We start from the raw sequence: 26,870 nt of genomic DNA on the forward strand, positions 1-26,870 counted from the left end.
CTGATTTTTCCCCAACATGGCATCCCCACACCAGCACTGTAAGGTCAGACTGAGGGCGGAGTAACTGAAACGCAGAGAGCGCCTCCTACAGAGGAGGCGTAAGAACGACCAGAATAGGTAAATATATGTCCGTATTGCTTTTTTATTATTATTAAATTAGTTTTGTACACAATAAAATCCAACAGCAAGAAATAGACACAATATTAGCTATACAACCGACATATATCAAGTATATTAAATATATCAAAACAGAACACGAACAAACAACAAACCTAAACAAACAAACAGAAAAAAGAAAAGTGGGATTCAAATAAAAATTGAAATGCTTCAAAATATCTATGGAATTATGTTTTTGTTTTGTTTGTTTGCCTAAAATGAGTCAGTAAGTACATATAATTATATAACGTAAGTCTGAATAAACTAATGTTTGGAAAAAGGGTATCTTTTTAGAGCAAAGTAAGCTACAGACATTTATCCATGCAATTATTTATTTACAAACAGATTTAATATGATATGGATTGTAATGTTTTTCTTGAGTATATATAAGAAAAACATCTATTTTTTTAAGTTTAACTCTTCCTATCAGAGAGGGGGGTATGCAGTAAATACAATAAATGTAGGTAAATGCTTATTAATAAAACAATAATTTAAATAATAATATTTAAATCTTTATTATTATTATTGTAAATAAACAAAGCATTCACATTTGTACACTTACCTCTCATGCCTCTGTGTTTTTCTACAGTTTTTAATGTTGTATAATTAGTTTTGGCATTATTACTATTTTTTAACTTAAAACAAATTAACTTACTTATTTTAATAACCGATATATAATTAGGATAACCAAGGGTGTTAAAATTCTAGACATAATATTAAATCAGAGGTAATAATAACAACAAGTATTACTTTCTAAGTAAAAATAATATATACTGGTATTATTATTCTATTTATTTATGTTTTATTAATCATCCTAATAACTGAGAAACTGAAAAAGCAGTGAGTAACTTGCAGCATCAAGTTACATTTCAAGATGTAACTTGAAGACTCACACACATCGACAGACAGCAGATGGCCTGGACACTTTAAAACATCCATCAGCTCTAAGCTAACCCTGATTTAAAACAACAGCAGAGACTTTTCTTTCAGCATTTGCTGTAAGGATTTTGGAGTGGAAAGGAAAAGTAGATTTGGCTGCAGTGAAGTGAAGTGGTCATTTACTACACGTAAGGAGTGTTTACCTGGACGAGTGCCATCTCTGAGTGTCATTTCAGAGGGGGGCTATTTTAGGATGTCAACAGACTAAGTTCTAAAAGAGTTTTCTGACTGTGTTGGATAGTATTGAATAGTAACTTCTGCTACATGTTGATTGCTTCTTTGGAAACTATGCATGATGTAGTATATTTAATCGAAACAGAGTCTTTTCCTGATGTAGGTTTTTTTAGTTTGAGTCTAATTTTTGTGTGCACTTTCATTCCCACAGTTTCCATACTGCATAAATGGCATCACCACCAACACCAAGCAGAAGCTCTTCCTTGGAGTCTGAGACTGACCATTCACTCAGTATCAGTCCAGGAGTTGCTGGAATGTCAGATACAGACAATTATGTCCAACCAGAAACCTACTTCCAGCCAATTCAGGAGCATGCCACTCTGAATAGTGAATATGCTGCAATAATAAGTGGTTCCCCTTCCACTATTGACCTTCCAGATCCAATACCAACCCAAGTATCACCTGATGGAACAGAGCTGATTGTCTCCAATGATGCTTCTCCACAGTTTCTGTCTCTACAGACAAGCTCACCAGATCCCTCCTGCCTCCCATTAACACATGACATCACTACTTCGTGTGATCTTACCACAGAAAACCAATGGTCTGAACCCATTGGTCTTGGTACTCTTGTTTCAACTCCATCTCCACCTTGCTCATTACTTTCACCAACTATTTCCGTCCCTAAAACATCATCTCCCCAAATTGTCCCACTAACACAAGATGTGGACCCATTTTCATGTAGTCCTGAAACTCAAGTTCAGCTAAACCAGGGTGCAGAGCTTGCATCATCTCCATGTTTAGACCACATGTCTAAGGATTCTGAGGTAACTTCTAGTCTCCCCTATCAAGAAAGTGCTAAATCAGAACTGGCTGGTGGATCTTCAGAAGTTTCAGAACATGCAAGCAGCTTGGATTGTTATACAAGTGATATGAATATACTTGGAATGGATACTAAACAGGACAACATGAATATGAATAGTATCTCAGATGAGAAACTTATTCCAGACAGTGATGTTCTTGAAACCAGTATCATTTCTAATTCATCTACATTTATTGATGAAAACAATGATAGCATCAACCCAGAGGTTTCTGTAGAGAACAGTGTCATCAATATAGGTGGCAGGCAACCTATCGAACATTGGATACATTCATCTGATTTGTCATCCCTTGAAAAGCCATCAATCTCTGAGAAGCTTCTACCAATCACTGATGTGGTCGAGAACATCCAGTCTGAATCGCCTGACCTAAAGACCCTTATGCTTCCAACTGTACCCAAAGCTAAAACACAATGCTCAGCTGACTCCATGCCTGTTTTATACCTTCAAGTGACAAAAGCTGTGCAGGAAGAGGCTCAGAGAGAAACAGACACTAACCTGTCCCAACCACCAACAGTCTCCTCAACGTCAACCCGAAATAAAGTTAGATTCAGTCCTTCAGAACTTACAGAACATACAGCTCGTACAGTGTTGGGCACCATTCCAAATGATGGCCTTCTAAATTGCCACAGAGATCCTGGAAGCCATGAAGATCCAAGCAAACAATTAAGGAACCCACCTGTGGTTGGAGATAGAATAACAACAGACCAAAAGGAGAACTCAAAAAAAGCTTCACCTTTTCCAACAAAGAGTCGTCAGCCTATATCTCCTGATATTCAGCAAACACAGCCAACACACTGGACATCTCAGGCAATGTCTGAAGCAAACTACCACGGCTACTACAGATCTGTCTTTCCAGATTATGGTTACACTGATCCTCCACACACAGACAAGTATTCTTTACATTATTTCAGGGCACAACATGCGAAGATGGATCTAAAAAGTTGCAAGCCACAAATGGAATTTGATGCCCAGTGTTTTGAAAAGGTATCAATTCATAAATTCTCATTTTCTAATGTAACAATGAGCTTATGTGAAGTTTAGCTGAACTGTACACCTTTCACTCTGTTCTCCAATGGTCAGCTATTAGATACAGTATTTGGGTGGTGGGTCCATTACAGCACTGCAATGACATTGATATGGTGATGGTGTGTTAGTGGTCAGTGTTGTGCTGGTATGAGTGGATCAGACAGCAGCAGTGCTGCTGGAGTTTTTAAACACATTAGTGTCACTGCTGGACTAAGAATAGTCCACCAACCAGAAATAACCAGACAACAGCTTCCTTGGTAAATTTCAAAAAAAAAAAAAAAATTCTGCTGTTGTTCTGGTTTCTTTCCTTCAGATTTGTTCCCTTGTTTTTATAGTATTGACTATATCTGCAAAATATATGGAATGTGGCAAAAATCAATGTAGTTTGGATTTTGGAGTTGGCTTTTCTCATATTTAAACCCATATTAATGTTACTGCAGTGCTGAGAATGACCAAATAAAATGGTCTGTAATTATAAAAAATCCAGCCCAACCCGGCCCAAGCCCGTGCACTGGAACATTAAACACAATTTTTGGTAAGTAGAGCGTTAAAACTTAGCTTTTTAAAAACATTTTCGGGCTGTTTGAATGAGCGAAAACTGTCCAGAATTATGTTAATTAACACTGCAACACTGAAGAAGCATAGACCTATTATTAATAAAAATGTTTATTAAGAACTGAACTCCCCGTCTACTCTAATATAATTAATAATGTTTAAGAATATAAAACACTTTCTGAACAAATGATTTTTTTTATTTTAAACATATAGCCATAACACATGCAATAACACATGCAAAACACATAAAACAACAATAAGGCTATGCGCTGATGAGCTGCGTGATTATAACATTCTTGTGCAACATTTTCTTAAAACACAGTATGATTTGTTACTTTACTATATTGTGATTATCACACCATAGCTTTATATAAAATAAAAATAGCAGTAAAAAAACAGAGCCCGACCTGACATGGTGGTGGGAAATCTAATCCTTGCCCGAGCTGGGGTTGGGCCACGGGTCGGGTTTGGGCAGAGAATCTAAGCTCTAGTAATTATACAACTACAAAAATTGTGGTGTAGGTGTAAGTAAGGAAGTGGTATTAATGTTAGGGCTGATCAGTGTAGATGATGCATGCAAAATGTTTTAATATAATGCTCATACATAATAATGTAGGATATATGTGGAATTAATTGCAATGTGTTTTTTTTTCTGTCTCTTAAAGAACAATCAAAACGGACAGCCCAATCTGGAACAACTTGAGCCGTTCAGTGCAGAACATGTCAACAACTCAAATCAGAAAACCTTATGGTCAGTAAATATGACTTCTGCCTTTTGGCTGTAAGATTAAATAAATAAAAAACATTTTTATTAATTTTAGGTAATATATGTAATAAATAATGTCTAAATATTTTACTTAATTTAATTAATTGTATGACAATTTTAAACTGACAATAATAGGTCCAGAGAGAGGTCTGTCAAGGCTGACCAAGCTAAAACAACTCCATACTCGTCAGAAAACTACACAAATTACTATAAATATGGAGGTACAGTATTTTAATACTGTTTAAATGTTTAGAATCAGCATACTAACACTATTTATAAAAGCATTTTGTTTTTCGATCATGTTCACAGGATGGAATCCTCAAGGACACTATTCCAATGCGTACTACCAAGGCTACTATTATCCTTATAACTATGGATACTGTTAGAAATTCGGCCTTCAGGAACCAGGTGTCCGATTCAGGAGTCAGGAGACGGCTTCAGAGTTGACTTGAGTTTATTCACGTGCAGACAGAAAATCTACACGGGCACAGCTTAGTCAGTCGATCAGAAGCAATCTAACTAGGGATATTTTGAGGGGGCATTATATACATTGGAATCCTGCTTTGAACACTGCAGGGTGGTTACTTTAATGGGGGGTATGAGGGTCCCTGCAGAGACAAATGGTCAGATAAATTAGCATATAGACGATGAGGGTCCCTACAGAGACAAATGGTCAGATAACAATCTGGGTCCCTGCAGAGATGAATGGTCAAGTTTTGTAGCAGACATGATGGAGCCACAATTGGGGGAATAGGAGAGGGTGAAAGAGTTAAAATATAATAGGAGAGGGTGAAAGAGTTAAAGTATAATTTGTTATGGGCAGGATTCTATCAATTCCCCCTTTGATTCTCCCAAATGGAGAATCACACAACTACATTATTACTAAAAATTAAAAACATATGTACAATAAATTGTCATATGTATAAACAATTAAAGGTCTGTAACTATACAACTGTAATTGTACCATAAATGTCAGAAAAGTTGATGTAACCAAGTATTGGAGCTGGTTATGTCTGTTACTTGGTCTTAAAATGTTCCTGAAGAATAATGAAGAAAGTTTCAGTAGTTGTCCATGGTTTTCCAAGAGGCTTGCTTCCATGTGGTGATGTCTCTTCTTACATCACAACTTCAGCTTGTGAGAAGCCACATTGTGTGTGTGTGTGTGTGTGTGGATGTCCATGGCGATTGCTTCAATGTCAGTGAAAGGCAGGCCATCTGGGAAGTCCACTTTGAACCTCAATTGTCTTTTCAACTGTTCAGGCTTGCATCCGACACGTCACAAATTGTTCTCGCCATGCTGGATTGGCTGGAGCACTGTCTGGCTCCAACAGATCTGTAACAGAGGAAACACTGAGCAGTAAATTGTTCATTGATGTTGATTATGTTTTTTTTTTTTTTTTTTGTAGTTTATCTGCTTATCCCCGCTGTCTGTCCCTCAGAAGAGGCTGCTATGATAATGTACAGTGTGTTGAAATCTTCATCCCAAAGGGTAACCCCCATGAAAATAGAAATCATGGTTCTTCCTCGGGACTCTGAACAATTACCCACCTCTTCTTTTCTGACCCTAGATCTCAGTTCTGGGGTACAAGCAGAAACTAACAAAACTCAATGAGACATTCTCATCTAAATAGATTGTTTCATGTTTCCTCACCATGACCCATTGACCAGAAATAACAAGACATTTGCTCTAATCTCGTTAGTTGTCCGAGTTTTCATCTCACCACAGGTGAGAAAACTATTTGAATTATCCTACTGTGACCAAATTGTGTTTGTGAAGCTATTGTGTTTGTGAAGCTAGTTTTTGCTTCCCCCTTTGATCCAGAATCCATCTGGATCACTTAATACTTTAGTTAAACCATATTCAGAGTTCCACAGATCAGGAACTCAAACTACAGGTTGTAACTGAAGAGTATAAAACTTAAATTGATCGTATAGTGGTTACTTCAGTGTATGACAATTTTAAATTGATCGTATAGTGGTTTATTTTTTCCTAAAAATAACTATATCACCTAAAGTCTGCAAAAAACTTCGTTTGGTGCATTATCTCTAAAATTGTGCAACACAACATAACTTAATCAGGACTGGTCTCAAGTCCCTTGCTAGTAAGAAAACAAAATAAAGAAAATAGTTAAAAAGTGCACTTAAATATATTATTAACATGCTACTTAGCTTATGGTAAGCTCAACCTGGATGGTAAATTCAACTTATGTTCATAAGAATCTTAAGATTCTGCTCTGAGATTTGAAACCATCAAAATCCAGTTCTTAAAAACAAAAAGCACAAATATGAGTTTAAGTAGCAGGACAAATTAACTTAAGCCAAAGCAGGAGAAACTGTTGAAATCCCTGTGACTCCCTGTAGAGCACTGAATATCAAAGATAACTGTCCTGTGACACCCTGTAAAGTCTTGATTATCAGAGGTATCTGTTCTTGTGAAATCCCAGATGGGCTTCCCTGTGAGAACCCACCAAAAGAATTTCCCATTGTGCTGTCTCTAGAACTAGCACCCATTTTGAATCTATCTGCCTGCTTTTTACGACAAACTCGAGAAAAGTGACCAATTCTATGGCAGTAGTGGCACTCTTTTTTCTGATTAGTGAAGGTTTGAGTTGGACCCAAGTTTGATCCATTCTCTGTGAGGATGTGTATGGATGCAGGAACATGGTTTGGTTCAAGATCCACATCCAAACGGTCCAGTTCATTCTTAAGATCAACCCATTTAGTATTCCTCCAGTTTGGAACAGCAGTCACCAGAGCTTGTCTAAGATCTGTTTGTAGTGACTCAACCAGCTGTCTAAAATGGGGACCATCAGTTGTATTGTTAATGTTATCAGCATTGTAATGGCTGATACCTGAATGACGCAGAAAAACTTTTTCAAACCTCTCACAGAAGTCTGCTGCAGACTCTCCCTTTCTATGTCTGCAGTTGGTAATCTGCCCCCAATCAGTGGTTTTACGGCATTTGCATTTAATCCAGTCATCAAAAGCTTCCCACCCTTTGTCAAGGTTCTGGCCTTTGCCACCCAAAGCATTTGACACCTTTTTAGCAAGTTCTCTACCATCTGTGATGTTAAGAACTTGGCCAGCAATGGCTACGGCGTCATTTGGATGTAGTGAGTACAGATTCCTTTTCTTATGCATAAGATCAATAAAGTCAAGCCCCATTTCCCTTGGAGGTTTAAACTCTTTGGATATTGTGTCCAAAGTTGCTGCATCTAAAGGAATGTGCCCAATTTCTAGTCTGGTTTCACCACCTGCATTTCTCCTATTAAGTACCTCAGAGGATACAACAGTTACAGGTCTCATTTTAACACAGATTGGAAAGTGTGTTTTACCAGTAGCATGGTCAGAATCTTTATCTGATGACACAGATTCTGACCCATCAGAGAGGTCACTCTCAGACAATTCAGGATACAGCCTGACTGCTACTTGAGGATTTCCATCCTCTTTGTAACACGGCTGACCTGGAGTAGGGGCAACAGTCAGAGAACACTGAGGCCCTGACTTTGACTTAAGTTTGGCATGTTGCTGTTCAACTTCTGTCAATGTTTGCTGCAGTTGCTTGCATGTGTTCTGGGCATGTTTGGTAGCAGTTTTATGCCTTCTGCACTCGCTAGTTAGCTCTAAGACCTTTCCTTCTGCTTCTTTTAACTTTTCATCCATAGATTTCAACTTGCATTCCCAGTAATGCTTAATAACAAAAAGACATTCCTTAACTGAGTTGTGCTTGAGGCTGTAACCTAAAGCTGTTTTACACTCAGCAAGAGTCCATTCTCTATCAGCAGAGAAACCTTTGGATGAAAAGTACTGAGTTAACTTTTGCTCACAAATATGTTTCTTCCCAATGTCACTGATTACGCTTTCAAAATCAGAATCAGACCATTGTGGCATTTCAGTCCCTCCCTTAACTAAGGTGCTGCTTTTATAGTTAAGAGGTTTAGCAAGATTCTTAATGTTTTGGCCTTTAGCAGACATGGTGAGAAAACAAGAGAACAAAACCAAGCTCTGAAACAATAGCAAAACAAAGACACTACCAGCAGATACCAACCAACTGTACTTCACAGAGGACTACAGCAGTAAGTTTCAACACTAACTAAGTAAAACGTCTCTCTTTGTTAGAGAGGATCCCAGTAACAAATCCTAAGTTTACAGTTGTAACAAAACAAAACGTCTCTCAGTTCAGAGAGGAAAACAGTTACTAATTCTGATCTAGCAGTAACAAACAAGCATCTCTCACTTCAGAGAGGATAACAGTTACTAATTCTGATCTAACAGTAACAAACAAGCATCTCTCACTTCAGAGAGGATAACAGTTACTAATTCTGATCTAACAGTAACAAACAAGCATCTCTCACTTCAGAGAGGATAACAGTTACTAATTCTGATCTAGCAGTAACAAACAAGCATCTCTCACTTCAGAGAGGATAACATTTACTGACTCCTATTTTATCCAGCCAAAATTTCTCTTCAGTTCGAAATGGCGTTTACTCACCAAGCAGGTTTCAGTAGCCATCCGGGTCACGGCACCAAGTTGTTAGAAATTCGGCCTTCAGGAACCAGGTGTCCGATTCAGGAGTCAGGAGACGGCTTCAGAGTTGACTTGAGTTTATTCACGTGCAGACAGAAAATCTACACGGGCACAGCTTAGTCAGTCGATCAGAAGCAATCTAACTAAAGATATTTTGAGGGGGCATTATATACATTGGAATCCTGCTTTGAACACTGCAGGGTGGTTACTTTAATGGGGGGTATGAGGGTCCCTGCAGAGACAAATGGTCAGATAAATTAGCATATAGACGATGAGGGTCCCTACAGAGACAAATGGTCAGATAACAATCTGGGTCCCTGCAGAGATGAATGGTCAAGTTTTGTAGCAGACATGATGGAGCCACAATTGGGGGAATAGGAGAGGGTGAAAGAGTTAAAATATAATAGGAGAGGGTGAAAGAGTTAAAGTATAATTTGTTATGGGCAGGATTCTATCAATACCAATCAGAGTTCTCCAAAAGCAACAGTCAACAATACAACACAAAGTAAGAGCAATATACATTCATACTGTCTTTATGTCTATTACTCTTATTATTAAATATTACTCTTATATATTTTTTTTAGCAAGCCTAAATTAATATATCACTTTTTTTTAGTCCTGACCACTATGATGACTGGTGGAGATATGACCCTCGCTATGACGCAACCTTTGACCGTGATTATTACTCCCAGTACCAGCAGTCTTACTGGGATCAGGGTGATCGGCAAAGCAGCCACAGTGGTTACTCTACCAGGAGCATGTCTAGCATGAACAGCCATCATAGCCGTTTCAGCTGGCACTCAGAACAGGTAACAGATTCCTACCTATATATGTTGCCACATAAAATGAAGGTTCCTAAGTGGTTCTTGACTTCACTGTACGGTTTTTAGGAAAAATTATGTCAAATTAAGGGCCAGATTCATGCACAGTTGTGTAGTTTTTTTTTTTGTTCAAACAAACCGTGGTGAATTTCATGGTGAATTTAGAGCTGGAAAACAACCAAACTATTATAAACTCTAGCTTGTCAGTACTTCTCAGTACTGTTATAGAACCTGTATATTATATAAAGGTTATACACTGCCTGGCCAAAAAGAAACTATAAGCAAATGATGTGGGGTTGCTGCAGTTGGTTAGGTCTGGGTTCAGCAACAGTATGTGCTGAAAGAATGAGGTCAGCTGTCTACCTGAATGTAGGATTCATGGGGCAGTAATGGTAAAAAAGTGATTCAGGAAGCATGAGATCATCATTTTCACACATGGATTGTTCACCACAGAGTCCAGACCTTAACCTCTTTGAGAATCTTTGGGATGTGCTGGAGAAGCGCTGCTTTGTGCAGTGGTCAGACTCTACCATCATCAATGCTGCTGCAAGATCTTGGTGAAAAATTAATGCAACACTGTATTTAAATAAATCTTGTGACACTGCAGAAACGTTGCTTATCGAAACAGTGCCACAGCGATGCATGCCAATCAAAGCTAAAGACGGTCCAATGTAATATTAGAGTGTGACTTTTTTTTGGCGTATATATAGGAAACCAAAACTGATCTTCTTATACTCTTTTAAATTACATTTTAGGCACTGGATATTTTTTATATATATATATGTTTTAATCCTGGACATGGATTATTTATTGCAGAGCTGGGGATACCCAAACCATATGGGCGGCTATCCACCATATGAAGTTACTGTTCAGTCTCCAGCTCTTTCTAAAGACCATCGTCAATTACAGAAGCAAACCAGCACTGAGGACTTCAATGCTTCATGCTCTTCAGAAAGTGAGATCATATGCAGCGTATTATTTCATTGCACAATACACACAATTCATGTCATGCATCATCTAAGCTTTACATGTTCTACCTTTAGGTCCTTCTGTCCCGGAGCAGTTCTCCTGCCCTCACTGCTGTGCTCGGTTTGGACCTGCTGGACAGCTGGTTCAGGTGCTCCCAAACCTTCCATCTGAGGGCAAGCCAGCACTGGTTCAGATCCACAGCACTGAGGTCATTGTCTGTTTGTGCAATATTGAGTTGTATTTATTTCATTGGATTTTGTCATTTGTGGTAGTGTGGGTGGTGTGGTCAGGAGGTACCGCTGTCGAATAGCGTCGTAAAGGCAAAGGAGGCGCTTGGAGCAGTTGTAAACTGTTCAGCTATAACAGTTTATTGACAAAAAAAAAAACAAAAAGGAATACAACACACTATATACACTTATTTTTAGGAGTAGGCAGAGATAAGTGGATAATGCTACCACTAGTTAAGACTTAAGGGTAAGAACGCTAGCCCAGTCCTTAATAGAGTTCTTAAGCTTTTTAGCTCCAGCAAACATGTCCGTCTCAGAGAACTCAATCTACCTCTCCTCCCGTAATGCTCACCCTATACCCCTTAAATACCCCCCGGGCTAAACCAAAAGAGTACATGGGTGAAACAGCTACCAACAATTACACATATAACAAATATACACATAACCGGTTATCTTCACTCATACGACATACTAGGACTTATAGGACAGGTAAGTATAATACACACATATACATACACATTTAATTAACAATTCTGCTTTTTCCCCCACAGGTAATCTGGAACCCCCCCGGCACCAAAGGTTTCTTCCCACCCCATTAAGGGTATAAAAGCTGGGTGACCCGCGCGCTGCCACTCCATAAGGAAGCCGGTAAGTAGCAGGGGTAACCTGCCTAATTAAATATTAAAAATTGTCTTTCAGCATAGTTGGTGATTGGTGTGGGGACCCACCATATCACACACCCCCCCCCTTATGTTCAGAGCCCTTCTGAATCTCTAGAAAGGTAGTCCGCTGTGACATTTTGTGTCCCTTTGCGATATTTGACCACACATTTGAACGGTTGTAGTGACAAATACCACCTGGTGATTCGGGCGTTACTGTCTTTCATGCGCCGCATCCATTGCAATGCACGATGGTCAGTCTCTAAAGTGAAAGCCTGCCCCACCAGATAATATCTGAGAGAGTCCAAGGCCCACTTAATTGCGAGCGCCTCTTTCTCAATCGTGGAGTAGTTCTTTTCCCTGGGGAATAACTTCCTGCTGATGTACAGGATCGGGTGCTGCTCATCACCATCACCTTGCAGAAGCACTGCCCCCAGGCCAACTCCTGATGCATCCGTCTGCACCAAAAACGGCCGCTCCCAGTCTGGACTCCATAGCACAGGTGCTGAACACAATCGTGACTTCAGTGTCTCGAAAGCCTGGTCACACTCCGGTGTCCACTTCACCTTTTGCGGATGATCTTTCTTTGTGAGTTCTGTGAGAGGTGCTGCAACACTGGAGAAGTCCGGGATGAACCTCCGGTACCACCCCACAAGACCCAGGAAGGATCGGACCCGCCTCTTCGTTGTGGGGATCGGGGTGTTCCGAACTGCCTCCACCTTGTCAACTTGAGGGCGTAGTACTCCGTTTCCCAGGACATATCCCAGGTAAGAGACCTCAGGCTGTGCCATGCTGCATTTCTCTGGGTTGATGGTAAGCCCTGCCTCTTTCAGCTTTGTGAGCACCCGAGCCACATGCTCCACGTGCTCAGCCCACGACTCACTGTAGATGACAACGTCGTCAATGTAGGCCGCGGTGAAGTCCTCCATGTGCCTCAGTACTCTGTCCATGAGTCGTTGGAAGGTTGCTGCAGCCCCGTGCAGACCGAACGGCATTACCGTGAACTGGTATAGTCCACTGGGTGCTCGAAATGCTGTCAGCTTCCTTGACTGGTGATCCAATGGCACTTGCCAGTATCCCTTGCACATATCCAATGTCGTCAGGTACTTGGCCCTTCCTAGCCGTTCCACCAGTTCGTCAGCTCGTGGCATGGGATATGGATCAAATGCAGAGACACTGTTCAGCTTGGAAAAGTCCACACAAAATCTCAGCTCTCCATTCTTTTTTGGAACCAGGACCACTGGACTGCACCATTCGCTGGTCGAAGGTTCGATCACCCCCATGTCCAGCATGTCTTGGACTTCTTTTTTCAGGTTCGGGATGAGCCTTGCTGGAACTCTGCAGCTGGTCTGTCTGATTGGTTCTGTCTTATTCAGCTTGATGGAGTGCTCAGTCAGGTCTGTGCGCCCCGGCTCTTCCTTGAACAGTCCCTCTGGGATGACTTGTTGCAGTGTTTGTTGTTGCTGGTGTGAAAGGTGAGAGAGTGATACTGACGCTGTACCTTCTTGAGCTCCAGGGAAGTACTGTTCTTCACACTCCTCCTCGTCCTCTACAGCCCTCAGCCATAACTGCTCAGAGGTCGCCCCATCTTGCCAGCGCCTCAGCATGTTGATGTGGAAGGTCTGGGTGGTCTTCTTCCGATCAGGCAGGTAGAGCTCGTAGTTTGTCTGCCCCAGCCGCTTCGTCACCTCATACGGACCTTGCCACTTTGCTAGGAGGCTGGTATCAGATGTTGGCAGCAGGATGAGTGCCTGTTCCCCCACCTTCAGCTCTCTCTTTCTTGAAGCTGCATCATACCACTTCTTCTGATTGGCTTGTGCTTGCTCCATGTTACCTTTCACCAGCATGCTCAGCTTCTCCATCTTGTCCCTCATCCTCCTGACGTACGACAGGATGTTCAGCTGCAGCTCTGGCTTCTCACCCTCCCAAGCTTCTTTCAGCACATCTAGGGGTCCTCGCACCTCTCGTCCGAAGAGCAGCTCAAATGGTGAGAATCCACTAGATGACTGTGGTACCTCCCGGTACGCGAAGAGCAGGTACGGAAGCCACTTGTCCCAGTCAGATCCTGTATCTGAGACAAATTTTCTCAACATGTGTTTGAGAGTTTTGTTGAATCTCTCAGTAAGGCCATCAGTCTGAGGGTGATAAGGACTAGTCCTAATGCCTCTGATGCCTAGCAGTGCCATCACCTCGCTCACTAGTTTGGACGTGAAATTAGTGCCTTGGTCAGTAATTATCTCTTTTGGTATCCCCACCCTAGAGATTAATTGGATCAATGCGTTCACTACTTGACGGGCTTTAACTTTTCTCAGAGGAAAAGCCTCTGGATACTTGGTGGCGTAGTCGCATATCACCAGAATGTACCTATTACCTTGTTGGCTCTTTGGTAATGGTCCTACAATGTCCATTGCTATTCTTGAGAATGGAACCTCAATTATTGGCAAGCTGACTAATGGCACTCTATCCGACTTGTTGGAGGGGGCGGTTAATTGGCATGCTTTGCATTTTTTGCAGTATTCTACTACATCCTTATACACGCCTGGCCAGTAAAACCTACTCAAGATCCGGTCTACTGTTTTATTTTGGCCTAAATGACCTGCCCATTCACTGGTGTGTGCCAGGTCTAAAATCTCTGATCTTAGTGCTTTTGGGATGACTAAGAGTTGCTGATTACTTTTGACCCTATACAGTTTCTCATCCTCTAGCACAAACTGAACATCACCATTTTGCTGGTGTTTACTTTTTCTGGCCCTATTAAAGAGTATTTTAAGGGTTTCATCTGTCTTCTGTAAGCTACCAATATCAGCTGGGAATTTTGGATCCTCCAAGCTCGGTACAGACAGTTGCTCCTCCACCCTAGTACCTCTGACCTTGGCCTGCCGCTTTTCTCTTTTGCTCTTACGTACACGACATGCTGTAGAGAATGGCAGCTGTTCTGCCCTTTGCTTGTTCTCAGCACTTTCACTCAACTTAGTCTGCTGTCTAGTGACCGCATATACGCTAGCCGTGACACTATTTTCACTAAGCAGATCTAATAAAATCGGAACATCTCTACCCAGGATCACGTCGTAAGGCAGTCTATCTACCACCCCCACCTTGAGCATATAGGCCTGTCCCTTTATCTCAATTTTCACGTCAGTAGTAGGGTAAGTTCTCTCGTCTCCATGTACGCATTTAACTCTTAACTTGCTGTCGTGAAATATTTGGGGTCCTGGTAAGCTTTGTTTGGTGATCAGGGTTTGACTGGCTCCTGTGTCTATTAAAGCTTTATGGGTTCGTTTACCGATTATGACGGTAATAACTGTGTCCATGTTTGGTGCAACTTCACCTTTCCTGTCCGGTTTAGGTACATAACACAGTTTACTAGCACTGCGATCTACCGCTGGACACTCCCTGCTCTTATGGCCCTGTTGGCCACAATTATAGCATTTAACCGTAGTATTAGGCTGCTGCACTCTGCTATTGCTATAGCTGTATCCGCTACCATAGCCCATTTTAGCTTTAGCTTTCTGCCAGCGACCTTCTACGTTGCTATTTTTGGTATAGGCATTAAGACATTTACCAAAATCACCATCAGACTTACCTGGCTTCTCTGCTGGCTGGTTGCTTCTGCCCTTGTTGAAGTTGAAGTCTTCATCCGACCGTCGCGCTGTAATGAACACCTCCGCCAACTCCACGGCTCTGGCTGTTGACTCAGGACTGCGTTCTATAATCCAGCGTCTCAACTCCGGGTTCAACACACTCAGGAACTGTTCCAGAACGATGGCATCGCCGATTTCATCTTTGGATTTCTCCTTCGGTCTGATCCACTTCTCATACAGTCCTTTCAGCCTGCAGTGTAGCTCTCTTGGAGTCTCTTTGGGTTTGATGTGGGCATGTCTGAATTGCTGCCTGTATGTGTCCTTATTTATTTCAAACTTTTGGAGTATTGCTTCTTTTACCTTGGCGTAGCTGCTGATGTCCACAGTGTCCATGGAGATATATGCTTCTCTGGCCTTGCCTTCAAGAGCTGGAACTAGATGTAATGTCCATTCCTCAGGTGGCCAGCCTGCGGTCTGTGCGATTCTCTCGAACATGGCCAGATAATGCTCAATATCGTCACTTTCTTTCAAATCAGGCAGCCTTGGTGCTGGCCTGAATGCTGTGTGTGGACTCACGCTGTCTTGGTTCGAAGCTTGTACTCCTTCTCTCCCGCTTGCCGCAGCTCCGCTGTGTCGGAGTATCTGTGTAGAGTTGCCAGGTAATGCTGCTGCTGCTCCTCCTTCGTCGGCTGAATGGCTCTCGGCGCGAGTCATCTGCTGTAGAAGCGTGAACTGGTGCTGTAATGAACGCCATCTCTGTTCTTGTTTACCCGCTTCTTTTCTCCATAACTCGTCCCGTTCTTGTTGTTGAAGCATGAAAACCTGGAACATAGTTGCGAGCTGATCCAAGTTAGGCGCTGCCGGATTTGTTTGCACGCTTGCCGCTGTACCGCCATGATCGCTCTCGGGAGTCGCTTCTTTCCCGCTGTTCGATTCGCGAGAGTCGACTCTTCTCCCGGATGGATCCCTTCTGGTTTCCATAATAAGAGTCTGTACGGGCTTTGGCTCTACTGACGTGCCGCTCGTGCGTCTAGCATCAGGACTTTTATTCTGAAGCTCCCGGAACTGCTTCCTCTGCTTTGAGCGCGTCGCCTTCTGCCCTAGGTCCCTCTCTAGTGTGCACTAGGAATTAATGCCGCTTCACGGAGCCCAGGTGTCCCGTGATCCGCGCTGCTCCTCGCCGACGACTTCCGCGATGAAGTGTTTTCGCGCTTTCAACAGGTACAGATGGCTGTAACCATTTGCAGTTTAAACCACTGCCACCATTTGTGGTAGTGTGGGTGGTGTGGTCAGGAGGTACCGCTGTCGAATAGCGTCGTAAAGGCAAAGGAGGCGCTTGGAGCAGTTGTAAACTGTTCAGCTATAACAGTTTATTGACAAAAAAAAAAACAAAAAGGAATACAACACACTATATACACTTATTTTTAGGAGTAGGCAGAGATAAGTGGATAATGCTACCACTAGTTAAGACTTAAGGGTAAGAACGCTAGCCCAGTCCTTAATAGAGTTCTTAAGCTTTTTAGCTCCAGCAAACATGTCCGTCTCAGAGAACTCAATCTACCTCTCCTCCCGTAATGCTCACCCTATACCCCTTAAATACCCCCCGGGCTAAACCAAAAGAGTACATGGGTGAAACAGCTACCAACAATTACACATATAACAAATATACACATAACCGGTTATCTTCACTCATACGACATACTAGGACTTATAGGACAGGTAAGTATAATACACACATATACATACACATTTAATTAACAATTCTGCTTTTTCCCCCACAGGTAATCTGGAACCCCCCCGGCACCAAAGGTTTCTTCCCACCCCATTAAGGGTATAAAAGCTGGGTGACCCGCGCGCTGCCACTCCATAAGGAAGCCGGTAAGTAGCAGGGGTAACCTGCCTAATTAAATATTAAAAATTGTCTTTCAGCATAGTTGGTGATTGGTGTGGGGACCCACCATATCACATCATTTTTATCTATCTGATAATCTATTTGCCTTCAGCTAAATGATACCATGATTACATGACTTCTCAACAGGTGATGCTGCAGGACTCCCGGGATCAAATCCAACTCCAAACCTTCCCAGGACCTCTCATAAAGTAAGCAACAACAATAATACTGTCTTGGAAATAACAGACCTTAATATTTAGCAATTAATAGATACTTTCATTTCACTAATTAAACCACCATTAAGGATTATACAAATTCCAAATAAATATATAAATAAAAAATAAATATTGTCATTTAGAGCATTAATTTGCAAAAAAATATAAATGACTGAAATAACAGAGCTTTTAGACCTCAAATAATGCAAAGAAGACAAGGTTATATTTATACATTTTTAAGAGTTCAGAAATCAATATTTGGTGAAATAACCCTGTTTTTTAATTACATTTTTCATGCATCTTGTTCTCCTCCACCAGTCTTACACACTGTTTTTGGATAACTTTATGCCACTCCTGGTGCAACAATTAAAGCAGTTCAGCTTGGTTTGATGGCTTGAGATCATCCATCTTCCTCTTCATTATATTTCAGAGGTTTTCAATTTGGTAAAATCAAAGATACTTATCATTTTATGTGGTCTCTTATTTTTTTGATTGATTAATCAATGTGTCAGGTTGGTAACCCTTGTGAGCTTCACGTCTGGGGTGGGTTGGGTGGTTGATATTTATAGCTAATAAATACATATTATAGCATTACAATTGATATATTAATCATGCCATTTTGACACAAAGTAAGGAACAACTAATATACTCAAATTATTAAAATAAAAAAATAAAAATAAATTAAGAAAGTGTTTTGCATGAAAGTGGTAGTATACCTTAATTGTATGTATTAGACCCTTAATAAAGAAAATACTAGAAGAGATGGGATTCATGATTATTTGTGTTTAATTTTATTTCACAGAGATAGGACCCACAAGTCAGAGGTGCTGGAATTCATCAGAAAGAAGCATCAGGAATGTCTACAGAGTGACACTCTGGCAGATAAAGAAACATCCTGCCTTATATGGGAGATGATGGAGTTAGTTTGCAAACAAAATGGTGTAAGTTATCATTACATTTAGCATATTTAATTTGCACAAATATGTTTTGCTATCTTTTTTTTTAAATCCACTCATTAGGACTCCCCGTATCACTAGTAAGGCCCAAACACCAGGAAGGTGAAGACTAACACATGCCTCTGCCGAGCTCTTACAACTTTATGAATATGAACTTGTTTTATTTGAGGTCTGAAAGCTCTGCATCTTTTTTGTTATTTGAGCCATTTCCCATTTTCTGCAAATTAATGTTCTAAATTAAACTATTTTTATTTGGAATCTGGGAGAAATGTTGTCCGTAATTATATAATAAAACAACAATGTTCATTTTACTGAAACTGATTCAGAAACTGAAGTAGTCTAATTACTGTGGCCTTGTGTTTCCTACATCATTATGATATCCCTGTTGTATTACAGAAACTGGTGGGAACTGATATATCTCACCTCTTGCTACGAAATCAGAGACAACCATCCTCACCCAAGAAAGCTTCTTCTGATCTCATTGATTTTATAAATGAAGCCCTCAGTGGAACACTGGGAGATACATCCACAGATGCAGAGTCAGTCACTGAAGAAGATCCATTTTGGACAACATCTAAAGATACTGAAAAAGCTGTACAGCACTTCAGGGAGTTATTAATACTGGGCCAGAAAAAGGTATGTTGAGTGTTTTTACACTATAAATAAAGCTACAAATCTGTATCATCTTCTAATTGAAACCATGGAGTCAAATTATGAATACATATATGCCCACCTGCTGCTGTTCTTAAATCCATGGCCTACAGGATGCTCTTCAGACAGCAGTAAGCAAAGGCTTGTGGGGACACGCTTTCATGCTTGCCAGTAAAATGGACAACAGGGCTTATTCTCAAGTAATGAGCCAGTAAGTTGTATAAATTTTAATATCCAATGATAAAATGTTTTAAAATGGTCTGTTTTTGTGAATTACAGTAGTTTTAGTTTAATGCTGTTTATCTCTTTGCCAAGGTTTATTGATAATTTGCCAGAGAGTGATCCACTGCGGAGCTTTTATCAGCTCATGTCTGGAAAGATACCTTCATCTGCAGCTGTGAGTATGTATGGATTGAAAACCTCTTACTCACACCAGGCAGTCTGTACCATGCCCAGAAGAAAAGTTTATTGCACAGAATTGCACAAAGGAACCACGGTTCGGAAAATGTTCTTGTGTGTGAAAACAAACCAGCAGTAATAAGCTCCTCCTCCACCAGTGGTTCCTGGCTTATTCCCACTGTTATAACTTGGGAACAACTTAGCCATGTAGTTATCGGAATGTATGTAGTTATTGGAAAGTGGTTGGCACAGTGGATAACACCACTGCCTGGTTATGAGCTACCACATCATGTGGAACACTGGGGTTCAATTTCTGGTCTGGGTCACTGTACTCGTTGGGCAAGACTCCTAACACTACATAGGCCCACCTCTGTAATATAACCAACCTTGTAAGTCGCTCTGGATAAGAGTGCCAGCTAAATACTGTAAATGTAATCATTAGGCTGTAATAAATAAAGGATTTAATGATTATTAACAGACTCCAGTGACAGTTTTTCATCTATTGTTACAGAATTCTAAAGTTAAAAATAAATTTTAGACTTTATTTTTGTAACATCTCATTGTCTGATGATTTTTAAGATGTTCACTGAATGTTTTCTTTAGCACTGTGGAGATAAGGAGTGGGGGGACTGGCGCACACACCTGGCCATGGTTTTATCAAACCACACACGCTTCAAACACCTGCACAAGAAAACCATATCCAGAATGGGAGATGCGTTAGGTAAGACTAAGCATACACTCTCATGGAAATTAAATCAGGTCCATTTGAAATGATAAATCTGATAAACACAAGATACTCGTGTTAGTTTCTCTGGTTCTGGTCCTACCAAACTGGAGATTTCAGATTTCATTTCATTAAATACTTGGATACTTGGAAGTGAGATCTGAGAGCAGGAATGAGCACCCTTTATTTAATTGATTAGCAACTCTTTAGCTCTTTTTGCATTACCCATCATGCACTTTATGTATGTAATCAGTTTACAGAAGATTGAGGCTATCTTCAAATTGCCAGCCAAAATTTTGATAATAATGATCATCTGATTTTCAGCAAGTCTACATTGTATACAATTTATTATTTGATAGTCTGAATTGCCAGCAACCACATGGAATCTAATTATTGCAAATTGGATCCAAACCACATTAGGAGGTGATTTAAAATGCAGTTGCAATCAGCTTCGGACATATGTGTCTTAGTCTGGACATTCTGGACACTTAAATTGGATCTTAATGTGTCTTTTACAACATGTATCACTCACAACCTGAAAAATAATGTGGAGAATAAAGTGTGGAGGTCCAAGAAGAGCACCTAAGACGAGTTACTGACCTCAGAAGCCCATCCAGATACACTTGTGATATTCAGACACTCAAATCTGATCTGATCACTTGCAAAAAAAAATGTAGACAGTTATTTCAACAGATTTGCAAAGTACAGTCCATGACTTTGACCACAGCCCTACACTGAATGAAGACTAAATGATTTATTAAGCAACTTCATGTAACAAATAATTATAAATCCTACAATTAGTTAAGCGTTGAGATCAAAATATTTGTATCTGGTTGCTTAACAGTGATACGTTGACCTAACTAGTACTATGTTTTTATGGTACGTCTACAGATCTTAGATTAATTGATACATTTTCAAAAGCTAATTTAAAGTATTCCACCTTTATTCAATTTTTTTAGCTTCTGCAGGACGATCTGATGCTGCTAGCTTCTGTTACATGGTGGTTCAACTAGATGTGGACACGCAGAGTAACAAGTCAGGCCTATTTGTTCTTGGGGCCAATTCCAGGTAAATTTGTATTTGTTTGTCTCATATAAATTAATTTTTCAAATTAAACTTGAGTTATTGATTAAAAAGAAACGTATAGCTTCTACTCAAATCTGCATTCATTCATTTGTTTATTGCTTGGGAGCAATGCACATTTTATGCTTTTCTACTACTGCTTTTTCTTAGACTGCGAAATCGTCTGGTGGACATACAAATTCTAGTCTATTACATGATATTTTAGCAACATTTGTTTATCTTTGAATATATTTATAATAAACACTTTTACCTTTATTACCTTTATTATCCTCAGTAATACGCCATATACTGCAGTATGTTATATGATAAATAGTACATATGTAATAAAATAAGAATGAATCATTGTTATACTGTATGTTGTCAACTATTGTGTGCTCTTAATTCTAGTTTACCTCCTCCGAAGTATGTCACCAATGAAGCAATCCAGCGTACTGAAGTGTTTGAATATGCTCTGTCTCTTGGTTCAGATTCAGCATATCTACCAGAATTCCAGGTCAGTGTTTTCTCTTAACAACCCCTTAACAAAACACTTTATGACTTATAATTTTATAATGCTAAGATCATCATATGTGTTTGGTTCTTCTTAGATCTTCAAGTTTATCTATGCTTGCCGGTTAGCTGAAGCTGGGCTCTGTGCTCAGGCATTTCAGTACTGTGAAGTGATCTCCAAAGCACTGCTAACCTCTGGTTTAGACCAGTCTCTGACATTAATAAGCCAGCTAATTGAGGTAAAGAAGAAACAACACACTTTTTTATTACTTATCTGACTGCAACTACTACATTTATTTTTTATTCTAATGGCTTTTTGCTAATCACCATGCAGCTATCTGCAAAAATAAGGCACTTCGACCAACAAATGAAAGACACCACAGAACTTGACTCATCACTAGAACCAGAATGGATGGTCAACCTTCGGGATCTTCAATGCCAGATTATTGTGAGCTTGGATTACCATTTAGTGCCATTGTACTATACATATAATAATCCTGGTTTTCACGCATGTTCTCCTCCACCAGTCTTACACACTGCTTTTGGATAACTTCATGTCCTTCCTCGTGCTAAAATTGAAGCAGTTCAGCTTGGTTTGATGGCTTGTGATTGTGGTCTCTTATTTTTTTTCCAGAGCTGTATATCAATATTAATCTGTTGTCACAATCTAACTTGTAGGAGAAACTGAACTCACCCAGCATTGAAAAGCAGCAGGACACAAACCTTGTTCCTACATTGACAACAGACTCCCAAGGTACAAAATATACAACCATGGCAGAGTGTGAGCCTTTAAATAAAGTCTCTCTACTGACTTCAGAGATGCCAATTGAAATGAGTGTACCTAATGCCCCCAGGTGTGTTTAGGCCTTACGTTTCCTTCTACTTCATCCTAATGAACTCTATCCAACTAAAAACATATTTTCTGTATTTTTCTATGGTTACAGCACCACAAGACATTATTGAGAATAGAGCAAAAGCCATACTTCCCAGATCAAGCCAAGTTCTTGATGCAGGTTCTCTTGAATCTGACAACAAGGTAAGAATGTGTCATTAGCCTACTGTGTTCTAATGTAGGGCCAAATAGTGACTAAGGCCATGTCCTAGCAGTCTGTGCCAGTTTGGTCCCATTGGAGCGAATAGATTTTCTTTTTTCATTTGCTGGGTTGTTAAATCAGGACCAGGTAAGCTAAGATGGTGGAATTTTAACTGGAACTCTCCTACAGGTCAAATTTCCTACTCTGAAAATTGGGAGAGCCTCACCAACCCTTAGTTCAGAATCCAAGATGGCTGCACTGCACATAAACAGTAGTAAAAACAGTAGTATTATACAGTTAATTATCATTTTTTTTCTATTTGTGTCTCATTAAATAAGTCATACACACAGTAATGTTCAACTTCTCTCTGTGGACATGTTTCCATGATGTTTTAAGTGCAAAATACCATATAATGATCTATCAATATCAATATCAATGCTAACTTGGGACAATGCTAACATTGATAGCTGATAGCAGAATGTTTAACTGGTTTAACTAAAATTCATAGCTCTGACATCTGAAGTAATTGAAATGTACCATAACTTTGTGTAATCTGATGTTTCTGGTGTCACATTCACACCCTGATTTCATAGTTATCAGTTTAGCATGCTAACTTGTGAAGCAAAGTATATTAGCTAAAGTGTTTTGTATTGTTTTTGACACAATTGTGAAGCAAATTACTGGTTAATTTTGGCATTAAACCCTCCCACCAAATGCTTTTGTGTAGCTTACTGTCCAGAGAGAACCAGGCTCAGCCCACTTAGTGTTAAGCATTCTTTGCCAAATTATTAATCTTCCATCTTTAAACTGTACGGTCCTGCAGTGCATTGATTGCTAATTTTGTCACTTATATCTCATTCCTTTGCGTAAACTGTCCAAACATTTCATAAGAATGTTACTTTAATCTTTTTCAGGCTGTTTCACTGTCTTCAATTTCTCCAATTCCCCAAAAGTCCTCTTACCCTACAAAGCTACTGGTACAAGATCCAGTTCCAGCGGTAGAGACACAAGGACATTCTGAGCCTCACCATCATAATTTGCTGTCCACTGCTGGGATGCTACCTGAAAATGTAGGCTATTTATCAGTAGATCAGTCCAGGGAAGCCAAAGAGTCAACATCCACTCTGGCTACACCATTGCTTGCACCACCAACAGTGCAGCAACTGTTTCCTGTCATTACTGAGTCTACCATAGCGCAGTCCCAACACACAGACCTTCAGTCTCAATACACAGACCTTCAATCACAGCCTGCCAACACTATTCCTAGTCCAAAGTCTACAGAGTTTGCAATGGAGTCAAGTGCATTGCCTTATATGTCATCACCTTCTTTTGTGTCAATGGCATCAGAATCAGAGTCAGTTCCACGTTTTGTTGTTGACTCCAACGAGTCCTATCCATTACCTTCTACCATGTTACCTTTTCCCACATCAAAATCAGTGCCTCAGTTACTTGCTTCAAACAAAGATGCTCACGAATTACCTTCTACAACATTATCTTCTACCATAATATTGGCAAAAGAATTAGAGCCTGTGGCTCAGTTAACTGATTCGCCCATGGAACCTCATGTATTGCCTTCTACAACATTACTATCTAACTTGTCTTTGACAAAATCAGAGTCAGTGCCTCAGTTAACAGTCCCTTTGCCTTTTCCCACAAACATTGACCAGATCAAGGGTCAACCCGATCAAAAGCAGCAGCCAGTCTCTCAATCAAATGCATTTATGTCTTCTCCTCAAATGTCTTCTGCCAATAATCCTTTGGCCACAGAGCAGAGCCTGTATTCTGACAAGGTACAACCAGTGCCTTCCGTCCCAACAACCATGCAGGTTCCTCAACCATCATACCCGTCTGTATCTACTGGAATGTCTCCACCAACGTATCTCATGGGGCCACAAACAGTGCCCCTTCTTACTGTGCCTTTACCCACATCCCATAATTTACCTCCACATGTAGCACAGACGGAGTTCAGGCCTCCCCAGACTATGAGCCTGCCAGAAGACCCAATGCCTCAGTGTCCCAATGGACAGAAACCTCCTTCACTCCCCCACAGTGCCAATCCCTATGCCATGGGAGATAAAATGCTTTCCTCAAAGCAGATGCACATGTTATCCAAACCCTTGATTCCAAGGCTGTTTGTACCCCAGAGTCCACCTCCAGATCCCCAGCCCAAAAAGGTCAGTCAATTCACAAAAAAAAAACTTTTTTTTTTGCATTTGACTTTAATGTAATTATAGACAGTATGAACCCAACATATGTTATGTTTTACCTGGTCAAATTGTGTTGTTAATGTATATTCAAACCTGGGTCTGTAACACTGACGCAACCACATACTGTGACCCATCCCAGCTTTTTTCTCTCTCATGTGTTTCAGCAGGAAACTGGAGGGGGGTGGTTCAGCTGGCTTTTTGGCAAAAAGAAGGAAGTTGATTTACCTGTAGATACGGGAAAATCAGTAAGTGAAGGCCACTGCTCAGATAATATAGATACACTTATAATATATTAATATATTATAATATACTTCTATTTTGAATATAAATAATGCATTTGTTTTTTCCATAGCTTGTTTGGGAGGACAGCCTTCAAAGATGGGTGGATCCATATGAGAAAAAGGAAAAGGTTTTTGTTCTGTTTATGCTTCATTTTTAAATTCAATTTATAATTTATAATAAGCCCTAGAACATTATTGTAATTGATGTGATTCCTCCATAGATTCAGTTTGGTGCAGGTTCTAAAGATTTTGATGTTCCACACACAAAGGGGCTGTTGGATGCAAAGCCTGTTTTAAGTCCAGGTGACTTTTCCTTTCTGACTGACACATTATTTTAATTTGATTGGATGTCTAACTAGAACAAGCACATATATGTTCATTTTACCAAACCCAGGGCCTAAGAGAGGATATATGGCACCACTTAACCCAGTCTTAATGGGCAACAGCCCAGGTACTCAACATTATGCCTCATCGGACAGAAGCAGCACTGAGACACAAATAGTCAAGCCACCCAACACACTTCTAACAGATCCAGGTAAGTCCTATTTTAGGTAATATTTTAGGTCATTTTCGTGTTCTTTGTATTATTTCTTTCTGAATCATCAATAGGTAAAGGAACGGGACACCTGAGGTGGACTCCGAACTCCCAGCCTGTTTCATATTCTCAAACAACTCAGGTAAATGAAAAGCTATTAGTAATGTTTGGTTTAAAAGCATATTTACTTTTCAGCATATCGGTACTGTCCAATTAAAAACAAGTATCTACTAAACAGCAACTTTACAGGAGAGTACAGATGTTCAAATTGGTAATCTTAATACAACTTTTTCAATATTTTTTTTTTTTTGCAGAATTTGAGTCAGAATCAAAAATTGCTGGAAACTGCTGGAAATGTTCCATTGTATAACCCGTCCCACTTCTGTCAGGTAAATTGAACAAACTTCACTTTATGCAATTACTGATTCTTATTTTACATTACAGTTAACCAAAAAGTATACACTGAGCTCCACTAAGCATATAGGAGCACTTTGTAATTGAAAAATTAGAGATTGTAGCCCTTCCTTTCACGCATGACAGCACAACACACACTAAAACACGACAAAGTGGTCCTATATGCTTAGTGGAGCTGACAATAATAGACTTTAGGCTTTAATAGTAAGTACAGAAACAAGGAGGTGCCCATAATGTTATGCTTGATCTGTGCATCCAAAAATACTATATCTTGTGTGTTTTGCAGGATATTCTATGAATCCAGGATAAAATGTGAAGCTGAAGTGTTGCTGGTTGTGATCAGGATCCAGAGGAAGCAAATAATTAAATTTAGACACATGGAGACTGATCACCTGTTAAATTGTGTTGCACCATTAAAGTTTGCTTGTTTTCTTTAACATATTACTTGTATTAAAATGTATGATAATAAAACCTCATTTTTTTGTTGTTGTTAGTAGTCTCATCCAACATCACAGGTAGTCATGGTGCTTTTATTGAGATAGGGATGTTGTACACCTGAGGATAGCAAATCGGCTAGTGGCCTCACCCAGCACCACAACCTCAACTACAGTACATATAGCACAAGATTTTAAACATGTATATATTTATTTATTTATTTATTAATATATTTATTTTATTTTTATTTTCAAATTCAGTACACAAAGTACACAAA

The 26,870-nt window shown here is 40.0% G+C and overlaps 1 protein-coding gene across 3 annotated transcripts; it reads left to right on the forward strand.

The window, feature by feature from the left end:
• Positions 1 to 35: 35 nt before the first annotated feature.
• LOC103046988 (protein transport protein Sec16A-like) lies at positions 36 to 26,634 on the forward strand. 3 transcript variants are annotated; one of them, XM_049470514.1, is made up of 29 exons: positions 36 to 117; positions 1,481 to 3,131; positions 4,394 to 4,479; positions 4,630 to 4,715; positions 4,804 to 4,870; positions 9,480 to 9,527; positions 9,639 to 9,831; positions 10,660 to 10,798; positions 10,887 to 11,020; positions 17,318 to 17,379; positions 18,188 to 18,326; positions 18,738 to 18,977; positions 19,106 to 19,203; positions 19,308 to 19,389; positions 19,995 to 20,112; positions 21,075 to 21,183; positions 21,586 to 21,691; positions 21,786 to 21,926; positions 22,022 to 22,135; positions 22,366 to 22,441; positions 22,632 to 22,723; positions 23,636 to 24,895; positions 25,093 to 25,173; positions 25,281 to 25,337; positions 25,431 to 25,512; positions 25,604 to 25,744; positions 25,819 to 25,886; positions 26,059 to 26,133; positions 26,445 to 26,634. In XM_049470514.1, the coding sequence occupies exons 2-29, from the start codon at positions 1,497 to 1,499 to the stop codon at positions 26,454 to 26,456; spliced, it is 5,541 nt and encodes a 1,846-aa protein (XP_049326471.1). In that variant the 5' UTR covers positions 36 to 117; positions 1,481 to 1,496; the 3' UTR covers positions 26,457 to 26,634. The 3 variants fall into 3 exon arrangements, with proteins under 3 accessions (XP_049326471.1, XP_049326473.1, XP_049326472.1); XM_049470516.1 differs by having other exon boundaries at positions 25,096 to 25,173; XM_049470515.1 differs by lacking the exon at positions 36 to 117 and adding an exon at positions 1,046 to 1,223.
• The last annotated feature ends 236 nt before the right edge of the window (positions 26,635 to 26,870 follow it).

This window comes from Astyanax mexicanus, chromosome 22 (assembly GCF_023375975.1).
Source record: "Astyanax mexicanus isolate ESR-SI-001 chromosome 22, AstMex3_surface, whole genome shotgun sequence".
Classification (NCBI taxonomy): domain Eukaryota; kingdom Metazoa; phylum Chordata; class Actinopteri; order Characiformes; family Acestrorhamphidae; genus Astyanax; species Astyanax mexicanus.

Coding starts and splice junctions, on each gene's coding strand:
- LOC103046988 (XM_049470514.1), top strand. CDS start 1,497: ATGGCATCACCACCAACACCAAGCAGAAGCTCTTCCTTGGAGTCTGAG. Junction 3,132..4,393: donor ATGCCCAGTGTTTTGAAAAG/GTATCAATTCAT, acceptor TGTCTCTTAAAG/AACAATCAAAACGGACAGCC. Junction 21,692..21,785: donor CATATCTACCAGAATTCCAG/GTCAGTGTTTTC, acceptor GGTTCTTCTTAG/ATCTTCAAGTTTATCTATGC.